Source organism: Epinephelus lanceolatus, chromosome 19, assembly GCF_041903045.1.
Source record: "Epinephelus lanceolatus isolate andai-2023 chromosome 19, ASM4190304v1, whole genome shotgun sequence".
Classification (NCBI taxonomy): domain Eukaryota; kingdom Metazoa; phylum Chordata; class Actinopteri; order Perciformes; family Serranidae; genus Epinephelus; species Epinephelus lanceolatus.
In genome coordinates, this window is record NC_135752.1 from 1249204 (window position 1) to 1272498 (window position 23295).

A 23295-nucleotide genomic window follows, 5' to 3' on the forward strand; every position below is an offset into this window, starting at 1 on the left:
CCAATCCTATTTACTGTATATATGCTTCCTTTAGGTAACATCATTAGAAATCACTCTATAAATTTCCATTGTTATGCGGATGATACTCAGTTGTATTTATCTGTGAAGCCAGAAGAAAGTAATCAATTAACTAAACTTCATAATTGCCTTAAAGACATAAAAACCTGGATGAGCACCAATTTCCTGATGTTAAATTCAGACAAAACTGAAGTTATTGTTCTTGGCCCCAAACAACTCAGAGACTTTTTATCTGATGACATAGTTTCTCTAGATGGCATTGCTCTGGCCTCTAGCACTACCGTAAGAAACCTCGGAGTAACATTTGATCAAGATTTGTCTTTTAATTCTCATTTAAAACAAACCTCACGGACTGAATTTTTTCATCTCCATAATATTGCGAAAATTAGGCCTATCCTGACCCAAAAAGATAAAGAAAAATTGGTCCACGCTTTTGTTACCTCTAGGCTGGATTACTGTAACTCTCTATTATCAGGTAGCTCTAGTAAGTCCTTAAAAACTCTCCAGCTAATTCAGAATGCAGCAGCACGTGTACTAACAGGAACTAAGAAACAAGATCATTTCTCCTGTTTTAGCTTCTCTGCACTGGCTCCCTGTAAAATCCAGAATTGAATTTAAAATTCTACTGTTAACCTATAAAGCTCTAAATGGTCAAGCTCCGTCATATCTTAGAGAGCTCATAGTGCCATATTATCCCACCAGAACACTGCGCTCGGAGAATGCAGGGTTACTCGTGGTCCCTAAAGTCTCCAAAAGTAGATCAGGAGCCAGAGCCTTCAGCTATCAGGCTCCTCTCCTGTGGAATCATCTTCCTGTTACGGTCCGGGAGGCAGACACCGTCTCCACATTTAAGACTAGACTTAAGACTTTCCTCTTTGATAAAGCTTATAGTTAGGGCTGGCTCAGGCTTGCCCTGTACCAGCCCCTAGTTAGGCTGACTTAGGCCTAGTCTGCCGGAGGACCCCCTATAATACACCGGGCACCTTCTCTCTCTCTCTCTCTCTCTCTCTCGCTCTCGTATTCTATTACTGCATCTTGCTAACTCGGCCATTCTGGATGTCACTAACTCGGCTTCTTCTCCGGAGCCTTTGTGCTCCACTGTCTCTCAGATTAACTCATATCACAGCGGTGCCTGGACAGCGTGACGTGTGTGGTTGTGCTGCTGCCGTGGTCCTGCCAGATGCCTCCTGCTGCTGCTGCCATCATTAGTCATTAGTCATACTTCTACTGTTATTATACACATATGATTATTGTCACATATGTATACTATCAGATATTAATACATACTTTCAACATATTGTACCACAGTAGCCAGAACTATAATTATAATATTATTACTTTCATTAGTGTTGTTATAAGCTACTGTCATTACCGTCTGTCCTGCATCTCTCTCTGTCTCTCTCTCTCTCTCTGTCTCATTGTGTCATGCGGATTACTGTTAATTTATTATGTTGATCTGTTCTGTACAACATCTATTGCACATCTGTCCGTCCTGGAAGAGGGATCCCTCCTCAGTTGCTCTTCCTGAGCAACTGAGGAGGGATCATTTTTCTATCATTCTATCATTTTTTTTCCCCGTTTAAGGTTTTTTTTTTGGGGAGTTTTTCCTTATCCACTGTGAGGGTCCAAAGGACAGAGGGATGTCGTATGCTGTAAAGCCCTGTGAGGCAAATTGTGATTTGTGATATTGGGCTTTATAAATAAAATTGATTGATTGATTGAAAAAGGGCGGGAACTCTGAACTGCTGTTTGGCGCATAAGTGCAGACAACAGTCAGGACCCGTTCTCCGACCCGAAAGCGCAGGGAAGCAACCCTTTCATCTACTGGGGTGAACCCCAACGTACAGGCAGAGAGTCTGGGGGATCTCACTCGGAGCAACTCCAGCAAAGGAGAGAGTCCAACCCCTCTCAAGGACTTGGGTTCCAGAGCCGGAACTATGTGTCAAGGTGTCCCAAGAGCCAACTTCCGTAGCCGAGGATCGGACCACCAAGGCCCCCGTCTTGATCTGCTGCCCGATCCACACTGCACCTATCCCTTCTGGATCCCTCTGCGGGTGGTGGGCCTGCAGGGGGATGAGCCCATGTCGCATCGGGCTGGGCCCGGCCGAACCCCATGGGCGAAGGCCCGGCTACCAGGCACTCGCCCACAGGCCCCAACCCCAGGCCTGGCTCCAGGGTGGGGCCCCAGTAACCCTCCAGGCCGGGTACACGCGATTTTGTTGTTGTCCATCATGAATGGTCAGATCCACAGCCACAAACGCAAATGTCGAAAAATGGAACGCCTTTGGAAATCCACCAAACTCCAGGTTCACCATTTCTATCTCAAATATCTGTTAACAGAACTTTATGCGCTGATTAAGAACGCAAGGGCTGCTTATTTTGCTAACCTGATCACTTCCAGCAGACGAAACCCCAGAGTCTTATTCCAGACTATTAATAACATTATCAGTCCTCCACTCCCCTCAGTCCCTGTTTCTTCCAATCGGTATTACAATCAATTGTAATAATTTTCTGTCTTTTTTTGTGAATGTGTTGATGAAAGGGCTAGTATCACCCCCTCCGCTGCCTCCCCTCCAACCTGTCCACCCAGGCTGGCTTCTCTCAGCAGTTTCTCCTCTATTACTCTGCAGGATCTGACTGAGCTAGTGAGCACCATGCAATCCTCCTCCAGTCCACTAGACATCTTACCAACGTCCTTGCTGAAAGAGGTTTTTAGCTCTGTGGGCCCTAGCTTGGTCTCCATTATTAACACTTTGCCGAAATCAGGCTACTGTGCAGCCGCTTCTCAAAAAGCCAAGCTTAGACCCTTCCATACCTAAAAATTACAGACCCATCTCCAAACTGCCAACTAAATCTAAAATCCTTGAGAAAGTAGTAGCAAACCAACTTATCTCCTTCTTGACCACCCAAGGCCTGTTAGATAAATTCCACTCTGGTTTCCGGCAGCAGCGCTCCACAGAAACAGCCCTCCTCAGAGTGTCAAATGGCATCATGATGGCTACCGATGCAGGCAAATGATCCATACTGGTGTTATTAGACCTGAGTGCAGCATTTGATACTGTAGACCACCATATCATGCTCGACAGGCTCAGTAGGTGGGTGGATGTCTCGGGGAGTGCCTTGAAGTGGTTCGCCTCCTACATTAGTGAGAGAAGCTTCTCAGTAGCTGTTACCCCTTTTGTGTCTGATTCCGCCCCACTATCATGTGGCCTGCCTCAGGGTTCTGTTCTGGCCCCTATACTGTTCTCCCTGTATATGCCTCCCCTTAGCCGTATCATCAGTAATTTCAAAGGCGTTTCCTATCATTGATATGCAGATGACATCCAACTATACCTGTCATTTAAACCAGATAACATAGACGAAATCAACATATTCATGAATGTCTGTCTGCTATCAAGAGCTGGATGGCAAACAACTTCCTCCAACTAAACGCAGACAAGACTGAGTTTCTTATTACTGCGGATGACTCTACGGTCTCTAAGGTAGTCAACCACATGGGGTCACTGGCACATAACATCAGGTCTGACCTCAGGAACCTTGGGGTAATTTTTGACCAAAACATGCTGTTTGAAAAACATGTTAATTCTCTGTCCTGCTCATGCTTCTTCCACCTCAGAAACCTTGCAAAACTCAGGTCCACCGTCTCACACTCAGAACTGGAAATGGCCATCCATGCATTTATTTCATCCCGGCTTGACTACTGCAATTCACTGTTCACCTGCCTCAGTAAAACATCTCTGGACCATTTACAACTTGTCCAAAATGCCGCTGCCAGGTTGCTCACTCGGTCACGTAAGTCTTGCCATATCACCCCCATCCTGGCATCCCTGCACTGGCTTCCTGTTCACTTTAGATTCCAATTCAAGGTCCTGGTCCTGATATGCAGAGCCCTCCACAGAGTAGCCCCTGCTTATATTTGCGAGTTCCTCAACCCTTACATCTCCGACCGGTCACTGAGGTCTTCTAACCAGGGGATCCTAGTTGTGCCTCGGACAAGGCTGAAAACTCGAGGTGACCGAGCTTTTCGATCCGTGGCCCCAAAGCTTTGGAACTCCTTGCCCTTGGACCTGAGATCCTTAGCCTCTGTCCACATTTTTAAGATACAATTGATGACTCACCTTTTCAGGCAGGTGTTTGGACAATTGTAAGTAATTATATAGACTGTATATAGATTGTGTTTCGGTTGCACTGTATATTTGCACATTTGTACTTGCTGTGTTTTCTATTTATTTAACTGTTTGTATATTTATTGTGAAGCATTTTGTGACTTTGAGCTGTGAAAGGTGCTATATAAATAAAGATTTATTTACTTACTTACTTAGTTACTCCCAAACAATCTGCCCTAGACGAGCTTACCTCATAGATGGTGATTGGCCACATATATTGAGGCAGCAAACTGAACTGGAAACACCAGAGCTTTAGGTTCCCTGGGAGGGCAGTGCTGTTGATCTGCCTGACGCCACTGATTGTGTCCTGCCTGAGCTGCTCTAGCTGCTGAGAGAATATTAATATTAATATTAATTATTATTTAAACCCCTTCCTGACAAGCTTGCATGACATTGTTAGTGCCAATGGATTTCTTAGGTCTTTCTAGTATTATCACTCTAGCTTTAAAACTCAGCCTGCTACAGTCTCCTAAAGACAGTAATGCTGGCCGGGAACACGGCATCCCTGCAGGTTGAAAGAGTTTGGAAACTGAAACAGTAGTAAGAAATGAGAATGGCAATGATATGGCTTTGTTTATGTTTGTTTGACAGGCCAAGGACCATGCAAAAATGCGTATCAAGGAAGTCAAGAGCCGGCTTAAACAGAAGGTATGTACTTCTGTTGCTGACAAACCATTGTGGATCATGTCATGCTGTTGCTATAGACTCTTTTACAGTGGTGTGTACACTTAAGAGTATGAATCTTCAGCTCCAGGAGCAAAGGTGGTGAAAGTCCTTGGTCTCTTTCTTTCAAAAAATCCCTTAATCACTACCCTGACTTAATTACCTTAACTGAACCCTACAACCTCAGCCACAGCTTGCAGCCTCCCTACCCCTGCAGGGCCATCTCTCCTTTCACCTTCCTCCACCTCCCTGTGTCCCCTCTCTGCAGGAGCAGGCAGAAAATGGCTTTTCCACAGCAGGGTCAGCAGTCATTGATGACGACAGTACAGCAGGATTTACATCTTCCACCGGTGCAGTCAGGAGGGAGGGGCCACTGCGAACCTTGGATGACCACAGGCCAATCACTGTGCATTTTGGACAGGTGGGCTGAAATGAGGCGGGGGGCGTGGAGTGGAGAGGAGGATTGATTGGGTTTGTTTTGATGTACATTGCATCATTGCGGGTGTTAGGATTTTTAAAGTACTTTAATGTTATTCATGAGCTGTGTGTCACAGCAACTGCTACTGCTCCATCTGCTCACTGCTTTGATAGGCGGGCCCCATCAGTGGACCAAACTACAATAACTTACTTTCTGTTGTTTTTAAAACACTGCATGCACATGTCTCTGTCACCTCACACAATGTCTTTCCTGCTGTTTCTCCATCTGCACTCCCTCTTAAACTCTGCTCCATCCTCACAGTCTGAAAAGCCCTGTGTTAGACAGCTGTAGACAATGTTGCAAATCAGTCAGCAGGACTGTTTTCGGTAATACTGGATTTTTGCATCGTATTATTTAATTTGATCAGGTTGTTAATTTACAGGATTAGATAAAAATAGCATGATGGACTGACTTTATTTTTGTTTTGTTCTTTTTTCATTTCTGCACTGGGCCAATTGAACAGTCAGTACGTTTACATGACATCAGAGAAAATGGATTTATTGGGTGCGGTTACATGATGGCTTCTCATTTGGAATGAAATAAATTTGAATGAAATCATTCGGAATTAAAGTTTTTTCAGGTAGTTTACATGAGAAATATTCATTCCGAATGAGGGTTTACATGGGAGACCAGTTTAATCACCTTTATTCGGGTCTGTGCAAGGTTTGGGGCAGGGAAGGTTTTTTGTATAGGGGGCGGGGCGGATGTTGCATGTTTACGTTTACCAGAAGAAAACACTGTAGTCCTCGCTCCGGATAACAAGATGCTTGGCGACGACGTTCTTAGTGCCTTTTTCGGGCGTGTTTTGCTTATATTCTTGAAGCAGCAATACGACAACAAACCTGTTCTGCTAATGCTTCGTCTGTTGAGGAGGAGAAGAGAGGTAGAAGGTCGAAGAAGGGAGATAGAAGACCAGGAAGGACAAGGAAATGAGCATGCGCAGAAAGACCGGAATGAACTTAAAGAGGAATGAGCGTTTACATGCACACAAAATTCTTTCATTCGGAATGACAAACAGAATAAACCACCCCCTTTAATCAGATTCCTGCTATACGACCTGGAAGGCGAATAGTAGGGTTGGGTCGGTTCTCGGTAATACCAATTCATTTCGGTACACCGTCTTGGACCGTGTTTTTTTTTTTTTTTTTTTTTCAGACTGACCAGACCGCATACGTCATTTTACAGCCTACTTGGGTGGAACGTATGTGGAGCGGACTCCGCGGAGGTCCGTCCGGACTAAAAGCGGACGTCTGCAAGCCCTATGCACGCAAAGCTCAGATTTTACGACCGCGCGGACTCCACTCCGCGCACCAGTGTCACACAAAAGACTGCTCGGCATGTATTTTTCACATCGCAGGGATTTTTCATGGACATTTTTACAGGAAACTACAACACGGAAGTGTGCTCGACTATAGAAGCCCGAATGACTGCGGACATTCCTCGTGGAGTCCGCTTCGCTTATAGTATGCCCGAGTCTGTGAGCACCTGTCTGCCTCTTCGCCAAGCCCACAGCGAGCAGGAGAGAGAGGGAGGTAGGGGTAGGGCGGGGACTGAACTAAGGGGTGCGAGTGCGAGTGCGCATGCGCCGAGGCCTCTACTGTAGCCTGGAGTTTTTTTAACAGTGACAGGGAGTCGATAATGGCAGACAAACAAGCCAGACGAAAGAGGCAACCCTTGTTTGCACTGATTGAGTAAGCTAAACCTTCAAATTTATTTGTAAGAAATAAAAGAAACAAAGTGTTACTGTCACTCTGTTGTCCTATGGTCGTTTTTTATTTTAAATGAGTCAGTTGCGCCCCCAAGTGGTGAAAATCTGGTATTACCGACTTGATGCGGTTTTTCACAAAAAAACGGACCGTTTTTTTTTTCTCATACCGACCCAACCCTAGCGAATAGCAATAAATGCCTAACAGAAGAAGAAAGGCCAAAACACACTGGCGCCGTATGACGCACGTCAAAACAGACGCCCCCATTATTCTCTATTTACAAACCCACACCGGCGGCGTGTTGACCCGCGTCGACGTGACGCGCCACGGCTCTTCTCACTATTTTCCAGCGTCGCCACCCTTGAAAAAGCACTTCTTTTTCAGAGAAACACCTATTTTGTACTTCCCAGCTCCAGTAGTAGCAGCTCTGTTGAAGCGCAGAGAAGAAGAGCTCATTGCTCAGATTATTAATTTAGTGTTTCAATTATTAATTATTTCATTAATAACATATAGACAACAATAATAAGCAACTCACACTGGTACCGTCGTTGTCTGGTTGTCTTGGTTGTCCTGCACTGTGTGCTTTCTTTGTCTTCCTGCGTCTTCTTCCTCGTCTTTTGTTCTAATTGGCTGTTGGCAACCAGCTGGTCACATTACCGCCACCTAGCGGAGTGGAGTGTGCAATAGAATTCCGGTTGACGCCCCGCAGCACGACACTTTCTGTGTGTGTTGGGGGCGGCACTTGACTCGTGTCAATGACGCCTCCATCATGTGACGCCGCCGGTGTGTTTTGGACTGAAGCCAGTAACAACATGGCAAAATCCACATCCAGAGCCATGCATTTTTGGATGGATGAAATGTGCAAAGCTTTAAAGTTGTCCTCCATGGTACCAGTTTGGTGCGAGCTAACTGTAGCTAACTTGTTTGTTGATTGTTTGGTCAGTGACGTAATAGGTCAACTAGAAAAAGGTCCAGTACTAACAAGCAGAAAGGGGGCATATTGCCACCTATTACAGCAGAGTTGGACATACTTTGGCCAATAAATCGATTCCCCTCCCATGCTTGTGTACTGGGACAAGGACAGTGTGAGTGAGTTTTATATTGTCAACTGCAAATTTTAACACAATTTTCTTTATTTTCCCATTCCTATAAAATGTCTCCATACATTGTTCCAGTGCACACTGCCCTCCAGAATTGTTGGCACCCTTTGGTAAAAACAAGCAAAATGAGATGGAATTTTTTTTATTATTATTAGTATTATTATTATTATTATTATTTATTATTGTCATTATTGTTCATTCCTATGATACAATATTCTCCCAATTGGAAAATAATGACCCTGTGTACAAACAGAAAGTAAGCATCTGATTATTATGTTGCATCACGAAACACAAGAGCTCCCTGTCCACGCAGAAACCATCAAATATGCACTTTTGTTTCATCATGGAAACAAACCACATAAATGTCAAGATCATACTGGAAACGTAAACATGTAAAACATGGGTGAGTACTTGCTATCTTTTAAACAGAAAACACACAGTGTGTAGGGTCATTTTCTATCACTTTAAACTTCTGTTATTGCCATAAAAGTGGAAACGGGTATTTTCAAATATTCAGAGATTTTCTTACATCTGTTTCTTGATTTGTGCAGTTCATCAGCTTTTAGTAGAACATCATCACTGTGTTCCTGGTTCTTCTCTATAGTGATGAATGATTCAGGGAATTCAGCCTGTGAAAGAAGAAATCATAGTTGACCACTTAAAGAGTTCTTAACCAACAGAGACTTAAATATGTAAAATATGACAAATTTACTGAATTTATATCTAAAATTCATAGGATTTTCCAGCGGACTTTGAAGCCTTTTTTAAACAGGAATTGTTTGCAGGAAAGCCCAATCAGTCTTCTTTCAGCATTGGCAGTATGAAAACAAAATTGGGGAGTGCGGGAAAATGCGGCCTACTACTTTTGTTTATACAGAATGTGCCTTTTTTTGGGGCAAAGCGGGGGTGTGAGCAAGTAACAAAACGTGTAACTTAGCGTGTGACGTAAACAGTGACGTGGGAGGGAAGCCGCAGCTGGTCAGTCCTTCGGCAATTCTCTTGTAAGTCGGCCCGTTCTTCACCGTCCCCGTCATCTGACGGTTAATGGCCTCTTCGTTTGCGAGGACAAGGAGGGCGCACAATTCCTTGTCTCCCCAGTTGCTCATCTGTACAGTGTCTGTCAGGTTTGTGTTTCCCTCTTGCTACTAGCTGCTCGCTAATTCCTGCTATCAGCTGTTTCCTGTTTATCCACCGCCAGTGGGTCGCACGTGCGGCGTCATCAACAGCCCCTCCCACAAGTCTTCAACAGCCCTTCCCGTTGCGGTAGGCCACCTTGGTCTTTTTAAACTGAAAGGGTTCCACCAATATGACTATCCTACGAGGCGGAAAATTGGGCACCTCGGATCAACTCGCCAATCCGGCTCTGTGTGTCTAAACGCTCGCAGCTTGCTGGCAAAATGCCCCAACCTTCGCGGAAAATCTGGCAGTGTAAAAGGGGCTACTAATTGAGGCATATGTTTTGGAGAAAAATATCCATTTACCTTATTTTTCTCAGTAATTTAACTTCAATGAAAAGATTTTTGTGAAGATTTGAGTGAAAGACATTTTTCATAGCCTGTCTTACTTATCTTCATTAAGGATGCCAACAGTTCTGGAGGGAACTCTTTACATTCCGGTGGGTCTCCCTTTTGACGGTGTAGATATTTTTGAATTAGTTATGTTCCCTTTCCTTATTTCTCCGTGCCAGCGATAGCCGTGGCAGGAGGCACTGTGTTTTTGGGTTGTTGTCCGTGTGTACACTTGTCCCATTCTTATGAATGCAACATCTCAAGAGCACCTTGAGGGAATTTCTTCAAATTTGGCACAAATGTTCACACAGACTTACTGCTACATTGATTAGATTTTGGTGGCCATGGGTCAAATGCCTTAAGGGAATTTTCTCAAATTTGGCACAAATGTCCACTTGGACTCAAAGATGAACTGATTGGATTTCAGTGGTAATAGGTTAAAGGTCAAGGTCACTGGGACCTCGTATGTTTCATTTTTGTGAACCTGATATCTCAAGAACACCGCGAGGGATTTTTTTCTCAAATTTAGCACAAACATTCACTTGGACTTAACGATTAAATGGCTAGATTTTGGGGTACATAGGTCAAAGGTCAAGGTCAATGTGACCAGTCTCATTCTCGTTAATGCAATATGTCAAGAAGGCGTTAAGGGAGTTTCCTCAGATTTGGTACAAACCTCCACTTGGACTCAAGAATGAACTGATTAAATTTCGTTTGTCAAAGATCAAGGTCACTGACTTAAGAATTTATATGCTAATTATGACAAAATTTCACACAAATGTCTAATGGGATATAATAATGATGTAATGACTTCTTATATAAAAAAGGTCAATTGGTGACTCTAATCTTGGGTGCCCCCCTTGAAACTGTGCTGATTGTATAGATCTTCTGTGCTGTGGGGGGGGGCAATGTGTGCGAAGCATCCATATTTTGACAGACATAGATGCAAACTGTAAGAGACACTTGACTGGTGCGCAGAGACATACAACCACAGGGTGGTAATGCTAGTTTTTCCATGTTATTTTTACACTTCCACAGGCGCGGCCACCAATGCTGTTGAAGAGACCAAGCAGCAATGTGAGTCTGGAAAGCAGCATTGACCAGTAAGCCTATCTGCATTATATACAGTATATCCCACTGTCCATGATTCAATTATGATGTTATGGTGTTGTGTATTTAGAAAGCCAACACATGAACTTTGAGGTACAAGGGTAAAACTTAAGATATAATACTCTTAGTTTTAAGAGGAGAGCAAGATATGGAAAATCCTACTCATATTAATCTTCTGAGTATAACAGATCTTGTCAACTAGTGAGTTATTTAAGAGTGAGTGTAATCAGCAGGTATGCTACACTCAGCAGTTCCTCTTCTTGCTGAATTATTCAATTAAGTGCACTGTAAATGTTTTGAAGCCACATAGCAATGCTTACAATCTCTGTGATATTTTGGAGCATTCATGGTATTGTGGTTTTATCAAATAGAACACAGTAAAAACAGCTTTATTTAAGTGAGACAATAAAAATAAAAATAAGTACATTATACACAACATACCACAGATTTTAACCCATCAGTAGATGATTGAATATGTTCAATTTATTAGGCCAGCAATTGGTCTGTCCATAAAACTGACAGAGGTTAATAAATAGCAGTCACAGTGATATAAATATTTAAGTCTGACTGAAGTGACCTAAGAAAGGTAACCCTATTTTATAAATTTTACTCCCATGCCTTTTTAGTGGAAATAATGTTTTCTGTCACTCCAAGTGCGTAATTACAACCCTGATTCCAAAAATGTTTGAACACTGTGTAAAACATAAATATAAACAGAATGCTATGATTGTCAGTACAGAAACAAGATATTTAATGTCCAAATTAAAAAAAAAACAAAAGACTGAGAAAGTTGTGGAATGCTGAAAAAAAAAAACATGTGTTCCACAGTTAAACTGGTTCATTGGTAACAGGTGATAGTGTCATGATTGGATATGAAAGGGGCATTAACACACAATTGCAAGAAATTTAGGGGTTCCACCATCTACAAGCCAATGACTGTGACCTTTGACCTCTCAGGCTATACTGCAATAAAAACCTACATGACTGTATACAGTATATTACTACATGGGCCCAGGGACACTTTAGAAAGCTATTGTCAGTAAACACAGTTAATCACTGCATCTAAAACTGTAGGTCTAGACTTTACCATTCAAAGCAAAAGCCATATCAACAACATTAAGAAACACTGCCGACTTCTGTCACTAATGCGACTTCTGTGGCTCATCTGAGATGGACCGACACAAAATGGTGTGCTGTGGTCTGATGAGTCCACATTTCAAATTGTTTTTGGAATTCATGGATGTCATGTCCTCTGGGCTAAAGAGGAAAAGGACCATCCAGATTATTACCAGCTCGAAGTTCAAAGCGAGCATCTCTGATGGTATGGACGTGTGTTACTGCCCATGGCATCATGGGTTATTTGCACATCTGTAAAGGCACCATGTTCATACAGGTTTTGGAGCAACATATGCTGCCATCCAGACGTCTTTTTCAGGGACGTCCCTGCTGATTCCAGCTAGACAATGAGACACGTTCTGCACATGTTCCAACAGAGTGGCTTCATAGTAAAAGAGTGCAGCTACGTGATTGACCTGCACCCCACTGAAAATGTGCGGAGCATTATGAAGCACAAAATAGGACAACAGAGACCCTGGACTGTTGAGCAACTTAGCTCGAATATTGAGCAAGAATGGAAAAGAATTTCATTTTAAAAACTTCAACAATTAGTGTCCTCATTTCCTAAACACTTACTGGGTGTTGTTAAAAGAAAAGAAACACAAGTGGTACCCCTGTCTTAAAGGATAACTTCGGTATTTTTCAACCTGGGCCCTATTTCCCCATGTGTATGTGTGCGTATGATTCATAGGTACAACTCGTTCTAAAATTGGTTCAGTATTGAGGGAGGCGGATGCAGCCGGCAGCCGTGAGGTAGATATGGGGGCAAATACGTCCCGTATAAGTTTGCGCATTAAAAGTGCTTTTTTTCGCCACTGACCGGTTCAGATCGCCAGTGTTATCTCTGTAAATAGCATACTAAGCGTTTCCCTTACCCTTCACTTCTTCTGGGCTGTGTGTGACGTCATCTTGCGAGAGCTTTGCTTGTTGCTGGAAGAAAACAGAGGAGCCATGCTGAGCGCCGCTCAGAGTAGCGCTGGTTGTCCCGGAGTACAGTTGAGAGTTTTACTGCATCGATTGAAAACAATGGTTTGTGTTCGTGCTTATCCGAATTGCAAGAACAGGATGTTGTGCAACACTCCGTACAGCTTTCATAGGCTGTCTTTGTTGGACGGCGAGATGCTGAAGTTGTGGCTAGTTGTGCTACAAATGGATGCTAACACTCCTGTCCAGACACTGCGCCTTGCAGACCATCAGGTCTGCAGTGCTCACTTCTCCCAAGATGACTACTGCCAGCCGAAGAAGAGAAGACATCCAATCTCGAAACACCTCTTCCTCAAGAAAACGGCTGTCCCACGAGTAGAGAGAGCTACAGACACAGTGGAGGTAATGTTATATAAAAAATGTTCCTAATGCTTAGTATGCTATTTACAGACATAACACTGGCGATCTGAACCGGTCAGTGACCAAAAAAAAGCACTTTTAATGCGCAAACCTATACGGGACGCATTTGCCCCCATATCTACCGTACAGTACAGTCCTCTCTCGTCTAGCTAACATTTAGCCGTGTTACTTACTGATCCATTAGAAAGAAAGCTAGCTGGACATGGGTTTTGAAGCCTCTTTGGTCACGGAGCTCCCTCCATCTCTTGAACGCCTGACTGAGGTTTACTCTTGTTTTTCCTCTTCTTTTATCACTCTCCTTTTTGCTCTTCTTTGCCTCCTCAGACAGATTAGCTCGTTTTCTTTTGGGAGGCCGTTTTTCACTTATCTCCAAACTTTGTCCGTCTGCCATTGTGCTCGTGACTCAACTATCTCATGCTCAACTCCTCATAAGGACCAGCTCCAGTCCCTGATTGGCTGACCGACCAGTTTCGCAATACATGACACGTTTCCCGCCGTAAAGCAGATTTTTTCCGCGAAATTTCGGCACCGGTGGCAGAAGCTTATTACAAAGATTGCAAAGCCAATAAGTAACCTATGTAAACGCGGATAGTCTGATTTTACTGTGGCCACTACCCTGTGCAACCCACATTATTTTCATAATGATATATTTAGGAAAAGATGCTGTCTGTTGCCTCTTTAAATCTTGATATTAAAATAAGTCATTTTGTGGGGGTTGTGATGCTCAAAAAAAAATCGATACTGATTTACAGACTTACGTTTTTACCAATATAAGTCTATGGGAAAAAGTCTCTGGGTCCAATAGCATCACATGACGGACGCTGGGAATTGCAGTACCACTGTTTGGCCACTACAAAAATTGGCTTCAAAGCCTGGCACACTTCCTCAGGGCCTGATACAGACTACTGCCATCTACTGGTGTGGAAAGCTATTTCCACACACGCGGGGGGGGTGCGCCAATACCAGTAAAATTACATGATTCTCGATATCAGAGTCGATACCTAGGTAAAAAAGAAAAATTCCTAAGATCCCATGAACATAAACAAGAAATACTTTATTAAAATATTTGCATATAGAATAATATTTCTATCAACAGATTGATATTACTTATATACAGGGTTGAAAGTAGTTTTAAATTCTTGCCAGTACTATTACCAAAATCTTCATTGCTTCATATTGTTCACCTCTCCTCGCTTCATGCATTTTTAAAAAGCAAAGTAGCAACGAGTTAAAAGCAATTAATAAACCGACAAAGTGGTGTTTCAAAGGGCATATATTGCTAGCAGATCTATTTTCTGGCCTAAAGTGCGGCTGTGACTGGTTCTGAATTTGGGCTTTAGCAGGCAGCTGCACTCTCTACTTCCTGGTACTGCGTGCCGCTACTGAATCTTTTAGAGGTACGCAGTACCGGACCATACCAGCTTACTTTCAAGCACTTGCTTCTGCCATCCTTTCGCGTGTAGGTATGCCATATGGCCTATTCAAGTGCTGGAATTTGTTATTTACGTGTTTGCCTGAACGCAACACAGGCTCTGCGCCATTAGTGCCGTGCTCGGTTATCTCTGACTCGGGTCGTCTTCGGTCAGGAAAATGCGGTCCGAGCCGTGCTCGAGTGTGTGTGTGTGATACAGAGAGCAGAGGAGAACTGTAAACGGTGGTGTGCCGCTGCTAGTTGCATATAGGGGAAACACTGCTCTATTTGGTATGAGTTCTTCTGGGTCATCGTGTTCTTCTTCAGCAACGTGTACAGTTGCTTCGCTTTCAGGACTCTCTCCAGCAGCATTCTTGCCTCTAAACTTTTCTCTACGCTCTCACTCTCGCCAGCTCTAGCACGCCTGTGGTGTGCAGCAGTGAAATGGGTCCCCGCTGAAACACTTTTCCGCCATGCACGTTCCGGACGTTGTTTGGGCTATTCACTGGTATTGCGGTATATCAAAAATTCATATCAAAACAAAAATAAATACCAGTTTTCGGTACAAACCGGTATACCGCCCAGCCCTAGCATGGACTGTAACGCTATGTGGCGTATACTGCCCCCATCAGTTCCGGAAGAGTCATAGCACCAATTCTTACGCTAGTATCGGTTCTTCCGGTTTTTCAAAAAAATGAGTATCGCAGTTTTTTTGTTTTTTTTTCATCATGGAATCGATAGGTTTCACGAGTATCGGTTCTCATGACATCACTAATGATAATAGCTTACAACAACATTAATATAAGTAATAATATTACAATAATAATTACGGATGTTGTGATACAATGTGTTGTAGGTATATATTAATATATGATAGTATATGTATGTGACAATAATCATATGTGTATAATGACAGTAAAAGTATGACCAATAATAGCAGCATTAGGCAGGATCTGGCAGGACCACGGCAGCAGCACAACCACACACGTCACGCTGTCCAGGCACCGCTGTGATATGAGTTAATCTGAGAGACAGTGGAGCACAAAGGCTCCGGAGAAGACGCCGAGATAGTGATATGCAGTAGAGCAGAGCAGAACATACATGCTGATTTGAGGTCGGCTGTAGTCTTTGCAGTGTTTTCATGTAAAATGTTTTGGCTAAGGCACAGGCCTCAGGAGGCGACGCAGCAGTTGGCTTTTGTTGACGCAAGTTCTCTGAAGTGGGTTTGGTGTGTCTGGACCTTAAAATGCAGCTTGTATGTAAAGTAGCCTACATTAGAGTGAAAGCTAAAGGAGACAGCTCTGTACTGTTTCAGTGGGACAGACTCCCTTCAGTTCCCAAATACAGTCACACAGACATTCAAAGTTTTTGGATTTATTTTTGCAGATAAACAGATTTTGTTAATTGGTGTGTTCATTCATGCCATTGTGGTCTAATTTCCTCTTAAACTAGCTGGTCACAGCTTTTTATAGGCTCATTCAAATAAAGTGTAATGACATAACAGTGAGACGCTAATCCTACTATACTTTGTGTAGATCACAATAAAAACTGATCCTCTTAGGATTACTAATGCTAAACTGCCCCTTTCTTCTTTCTTCTTCTTCCTTGTCCTATTCATTCCTGATCTTTTTTTATTGACCTCATTAACATACATATAATGATCTGTAAATTTCCTGTTGTCTTCCTTCTCCTCTTTGTAGCTCTATCCGTCCTACTCGTCACTACACAGTCTTTCTGTCAGAGGATTCGTCCGGAGACGAGCTCCAGTATGATGATGACTCCATCTCTGGGTTTCCTGACAGCTTTCTCTTCTCCGTCCCTTTTGAGTGGTCGCCTCTGTATGCATCTCTCTTGTTAGCTTTGCTCTGTTGACTAATTAATGAGCTTTTCTGAACTCATGTCTTTTCTTTTGTATGAAATGTGTGTACGTGTGCTTTAAATCTTTACATGGAGGACATTATAGGTACTGCGTAGGAAAATCCTAGTATTTAGTTTTAATTAGAGGGTTAAGAGACTTATTATGATTTCCATAAAGCACTTTGCAAGCAATGTTCTAAATTAATGAGCAGGACTGCTTTATGGCAAATGTTTAAGATGAAGTTTTCTGATTCACTTCACTGGATTAGCCAAAACAGCCATTCTCAGCATAACTGGAAATGGTCTCTCAACAGTTTACTTTATCATGTTTAATGCTGTCGTCAGAAGTTTCTCTCAAAATGTGATCTATTAGGAATAAGTTACTTAACACTATCACTCTCTGTGTAGAGTAATGTGTTACTAATTACCAGGCCAAACAGAATCTGCGGATCTTTAAATTGTTTACAGCGGTAATATCAATTGTTTTTGAACAAAAATAACCTCACATAATACTTTAAGACCTCGAATGACCTCAAGCAGGCTAAAAGAGCTGCTTAGTAGGTTTTACTAGAAACTTTGAATCAGAAATTTTATTTACCCATGAATACTTCAAGAAAAAATTTAAACATTTGTCAGAAAAGTCAGTCAACAAAATGTGGGACACATGGCCATTAAAATGGAAGCTTCGATATGGAGCAGAGACAAAATATATATATATATCTATATGTGTAAATATATATATATATATATACATATATATATATATATATATATATATATATATATATATATATATATATATATACATATACATATACATATATATATATATATATATATATATATATATACATACATATACATATATATACATATATATATATACAGTACAGGCCAAAAGTTTGGACACACCTTCTCATTCAATGCGTTTTCTTTATTTTCATGACTATTTACATTGTAGATTCTCACTGAAGGCATCAAAACTATGAATGAACACATGTGGAGTTATGTACTTAACAAAAAAAGGTGAAATAACTGAAAACATGTTTTATATTCTAGTTTCTTCAAAATAGCCACCCTTTGCTCTGATTACTGCTTTGCACACTCTTGGCATTCTCTCCATGAGCTTCAAGAGGTAGTCACCTGAAATGGTTTCCACTTCACAGGTGTGTCTTATCAGGGTTAATTAGTGGAATTTCTTGCTTTATCAATGGGGTTGGGACCATCAGTTGTGTTGTGCAGAAGTCAGGTTAATACACAGCCGACAGCCCTATTGGACAACTGTTAAAATTGAGCACACTAGAGCGCAGCTCGGGCCGCAGTCCGAGATAATTGTAAAAAAAATTGCAAAATGATAACAGTTTATTTTGGCTGGTAATGTGAAGCTGTAAATGTAATAATATTACCCAAAATCCTGTTGGTAACGTGTTATATTACTTTTTTACTGTGAGAACACAATATATAACTCGAATGCATTACTTTGGCAACACATTACCATTACATTATGTTGTGACATAAAATTACTTATATCATGGCAGAACATTGTATCCATATCATCGGCTAAACAAACAGGTTTTGAGAACATTGTCTACGGCATATTATTAGCAAATAAATACAGAACTGACATGAAGAACAGTGTCAAGCATCAGTATGGATGAGGTTTGTCCCATAACTTGTTCTAACCATAGACTGTCAGTACATCTCAATGACTTACTTGGACATTTTTTGCCATGGATAACATTCATCACTACAATACTTTTCATAGTCATTTTCATTTCAATAGAGACTGTCTCTGTGGCCCTTCTCAAAGTTGACTGTTCTGAAAACAGTGAGCGGGCAGCTACAGTGAAATCTTCATTAGTTTCTTAGCTACATAGTAATGTCCTTTTACACACTTTTTTGACTTTGCAAGAATAGAAGTATCTCAACAGGGGAAAAGGAAAACTATTTTCACTTCTCTATATGTCAGCTAATCCCATTAAAGACCAAAAACAACAATGCAATACTTTCCACCCTCCATACCCCATGTGTACCACTCAGCCCCAAGCCCATTCATTCCTAGTGAAGCAATACAGCTCACAGATTTTTCATTTAAAAGAAAAAGAAAAGATCAAATATTTTCTTGAAACAGCTGCACTAAGTTTTTAGCAAACATTACTCAAATACACATAGACAGTGCATTTGTTATGGACTGTGGTTGTTATTTGGCTTCAAATAAACTACAGTTCCCTTGTTCATCATAATAAGGATATCATGGATTTCATGAGATTTGTTGACAGTAAGACTCAGAGAGACAGAAAGTTAGAGGGAGTGTAGGAATAAGCACAGCATGTTCATTGCTCAGACCTCTGACTCTTAGGAATAGAAATGTAGCTACAAGTTTGTGTAGGGTATGAGGTCAACGGTCCTTTTATCGGTTTGGTATAGTGTATGCATGAACAGAAATGAATAACCATAAATCAATCTCTGTCCCATGCAGGCCACAGCCGTACCGCTCCCTGAAGGAGGTTGATTTGATAGAGGGGGACGGTCCTGGTTTTGGTGCAGAAAGTCACACTGCCCCTCCCAGCCCAGTTAATGAGAAGTTCTCCAATATCAACCTGCTGGGGGACATCTTTGGCTGCCAGGACGAGCCTGACAGCCAACCAGTGACATTGGCTAAAAGTCTCGAGGACCTGAGGACTCCAAAAAGCTCAGAGGAGCCCCAAGCCAAGTTCACCTACCAGGTTAGAGGTCTAAATGCTCTGCAGCCAGAGGTTGTCTAATACTGTCATTATAGTGATGTTTTCAAAAAGACAACATTTGGTCCAGAGGTTTACAGTGACTGAATACACTTTGTTCTGACCAGAGCAAAACACCATATCACTGATTCCAGAGAATTGTTGGTGACCAAATCTTCATCTTACGCCACTGTTAAATTTTCCTCCATCAAGTATTTGGTCATTTTGTTGTGTTGCACATGCTCTTGAGATCTTAATGTATTCTGGACTCATTGCCCATTTTCTTTATCTCCTGCATTTGTACCATTACTCTTGGCAGTGGTTTTGCATATTAAAATCTGCTTCAACATTCCATCATTGCTAAGTGAGAGTGAAATGGCCAGGTAGTACCCCCACCTTAACATTCACTTTTCAGTTTTTAAAGGGTGATTGTCGTCTCATCGAAGCTCCTCATCATGGTAATCACTGTCTGACATTTTCTTGTGAAAGTCTCACTACTCCTTTACTTTGTGTTTACTAACTAGTATGTGGGTCTTCCAACCCTGATAATCCAATGATAGTGAACATAGTTAGCACATAAACAAATAATTCCTCTATGTCTGTCGTCTACCGTGAAGTCAGATGAATAATTTTCATAAACCCTTAAGGACAACTGTGTCAAATTGATATCTTACAACATTCATGTCTGATGTTTATGTTTATTTCCTGTTGAGTTTATGAATGCTGTGCTACGTGGCAGCTGAATTCTGAAGTTCTTTCGTCAAATTTACAGATCACTCAACAACTTTTAACACAAACACTAAAGTCAGGTAACTTTATACAACAGTTAGCCCCGCCCAAGCATTTTGATTGGACAGGAGGCATTCCGCAAGTTCTGATATACAGTATAACAGCACTGGGACTTCTAACTCTACATGTATCACTCCACTTTACAGGTGTTCTGAGCTGTTAATTATGTTAATCGTTAATAACTCCACATCAAGGGTCGTTGTAACAAACTTTGCATTGCAAAATGAAACATATTATGACAATCAACATTTGAGTTAAATAATGAATGGTCAGAAAAGGACAAAGGAACGGAGAGAAGCCTGAATACTTCACTGTAAATCTCCATGTATGATCATATGACACCAGAAGATGACACAACGTACTGATAGGGCTGTTAATTTGTTGGCATCACACGTATTCCACCAAAGCAACTGTCAACAGACTGATTTCACTGATCGCAAAATAAATTGAGACAGTCAGATGTAGCCTACATGATATATATTGCATCTGGTCTGTGGTAATGTGTAGACGAAGCTTACACAAAACAACAAGCTAGTGTGCAGGACTGTTTTGTGTGTTGCTTGCCGAACTATTTGTGTGGGTTAGGGTAATCATAAGTGCTATATCGTAGGCAACTGGACTTGCGTTTCTTGAAGACGTTTCAAGCTTCTTGGATGAGAAGCGAAACTTCCTCAAAAAACATAAGCAAGTCCAGTTGCCTACGATACAGAACTTTGGATAGCCAAATAAATCATGAAATAAACAAACAAATCATAACCTGTTGCCCCTTTGTTGTTTAACACTGATGCATTAGCTATGTTGATCCTGTGGGTTGATCCTGATATTATACTGAAATGAACTAAAACCAGTGGGCCCCTGAAATATAGGAAAAGCCCATGAATTAGAAAAATGTTATCAGTAATAAAAGTTTATTACTATTATCATTATTATTATCATTATTATTATTATTATTAAGTGTATTATTCTCTTATTTATATAAGCTCATAGGATTTACTGGGCTGATTTGGAAAAACCTCTGGTGTGGTCTTTTCTGAAATTTTCTTCTTTTTGCAGCGGATGGACCTGAATGTGGGTGAACACTCACGAACACTTCCAGGCCTCAAGCTCTCCAACCCTTACAACAAGCTGTGGAGTACAGGGCAACACGAAACAGCCTTGCCCATTTGTGTGACTACTCCTGTCCAACATCCTGTGCTGATGGAAGCCCACTCTCCGAGCCGTGAAAGCTCTGGCCCAGGCCCCGACTCTTTGGACCCTTCCACCCTCCCGGTAATCACAATCCCACGTCCCCATGGAAGGAAGACGCCTGAGCTTGGTACTGTGCTAGCACCCCCCACAGCCCAGCTGCGCTCTAAACCAGTAGGAGCTGGTGAGGGAGGGACTACATCAGGCAGACAAGAGTTTAGGCAAGCTTTAAGCATGACCATAGATAGAGACCTGCTGAAGCCCACCAAGGCTGCTGAGGACAATATAGATCTGATTAGCCTTCTGGACCCCCTTAACAGCTCAGTACCCACCAGCTCCACTTCATTCAGTGACGGCATTGATATTGGTGTGTCTTCATCTTCTTGCAAACCAACACTACCGCCCAGGTCTTACCCACAGGGCTTGCCTCCTTTCCCACTGCATCCCCAAATATCACTCAACCCTTTTGCCCAGTCTCTTCAGCACACCTCCCCCCAAATGCGTTACTCACCAACTGTGAGTGGGAATCCTTTCAGTGCAGTCTACGGGCCTCCACCAGGCCCCTTTTTACACACTCCAGCCCGACCGCAATCCTTTTCTACGCTACCAGGGCTCTACAGACAGCATTCCCCAGGCAGTTCAACTCTGCCACCCAGCTATGGACTGCTCCAGTCAGCCTTCCCCTCCTCAGTCGTCCCCCTGCCTCACTCCTCTGCCAGCAATCTCGCTCTTAGCAGTCTGGCAGACTCCACATCTGTCCCCAGTACAGCCATGAACATCCTGGCAAAGCCACTTTGTGCTGAGGGAGACAGCCAGAAGACTCAGGATCCTTTTGGGGATCTGCTAAATATGGCCAAGCCAGCTACTCCCCAGAAAAAGAAGGTGGAGGACCTTCGGAGGAGGTGGGAAACATTTGACTAAAACCTGTGAATATGTACTGAGGTGCCCCTCTCTGTCACTACCCAAATGTCCCTCACTGCTGTATCAGGACCTTCTATTGCATTGAATACTACATTAACAATAATACACGCTACTCTGCTTATGCAACTCACAATTGCAGAAAAATTCTTCATCGTAAACTGAGGAAGTAAACATTTGCTGATTAGGCTTGGGTTATTTCCCATGCAGGGTAATATTAAGTGTACTTTGTGGACTTGATTAAAGCAATGTGACATAGGGCTGTCACCTGCAGTCGGTTGGTCGATATGCTCTTGTCCGACCAAATTCTCCTTGGTCAGATTGTTGCTGGTGTTACTTTAATAAGGCCATGCGTCCACCAACACGTTTCTTTTCGCAGGTTATAACAGCAGTTGTTGTTGTTCAGCACTTGTATCCTCTGTGACAGTTGGTTTTTGTGGTCTTTACCCTGCCCCCTCTCCACTGTGATTGGACAGCTGGTGAAATTAAAGAGTGCAGTGTTTTACCCCAAGTTTAACTTGTTTCATCTCTCATTTTTAATTAGAAGATGGGTATATAATCACAGAAGACATTCAGTGTTGGATTTATCATAATGGATGTATTTTATTAAGTCTCTAAAAGACACTGCAGTTCAAGGCTAGATTACAGAGCTCCTGAAAGGGATACGGTCACACCGGAGTCCTTATTTGAGCGGCACGATGGCTAATGTTAGCCTCTGAGCTAAAATAGTAAGTCTCTGTCTCGCATACATCATTACAAAGACACCTTGTATGTGACATTGTCAAACCCAGAGTTACTGTCTATATAGCAGTGATACTCAATTCACCACCCATAGTTCAAATCTGGCCCTGTTAAGGTGCCAGGAGCCCCTCCAGTCATTTTCTAATTCTCAGTGAAAATAAATGGAATCACATTAGGAATTTCTTTTTGTACTTTTAATGGAAGTAATAGAGATGCACTGGTTGGTCACCAGAATCTGCCGATTTTCAGTTTGATCGACTGATTTTTCAGTTTGTAATTAATGTGATGTAATAAGTGCAGCATAGAAAAGCTAATGCCAACTGCTTCATGTAAGTGAAATGAAAATTCTAAAATGATAAGCACAGTACTCCAGGTGGTATAGTTAAATAAAAACACAGAGTTGGGTGGTCTAACCTAGTTTGCTAGTTAGTCTGCTAATTAACTGATCAGTCCAGATAATGAGCA

At 42.1% G+C, this 23295-nt stretch overlaps 1 protein-coding gene across 6 annotated transcripts in view; it reads left to right on the top strand.

Annotated features, from left to right (window-relative positions):
• dennd1a (DENN/MADD domain containing 1A) overlaps positions 1–22600 on the top strand; it is a 201118-nt gene extending 178518 nt beyond the window's left edge. For 4 of the 6 annotated variants that reach the window (XM_033646211.2, XM_078162365.1, XM_078162366.1 and 1 more), the window contains 6 exons: positions 4776–4832; positions 5116–5268; positions 10678–10742; positions 16321–16458; positions 18957–19203; positions 21040–22600. In XM_033646211.2, coding sequence (XP_033502102.1) covers positions 4776–4832; positions 5116–5268; positions 10678–10742; positions 16321–16458; positions 18957–19203; positions 21040–22092 — 1713 coding nt within the window. In that variant the 3' untranslated portion in view covers positions 22093–22600. The remainder of the gene's footprint in view (positions 1–4775; positions 4833–5115; positions 5269–10677; positions 10743–16320; positions 16459–18956; positions 19204–21039) is intronic. The other 2 variants (XM_078162367.1, XR_013488182.1) reach the window with 2 other exon arrangements.
• Positions 22601–23295: the final 695 nt, after the last annotated feature.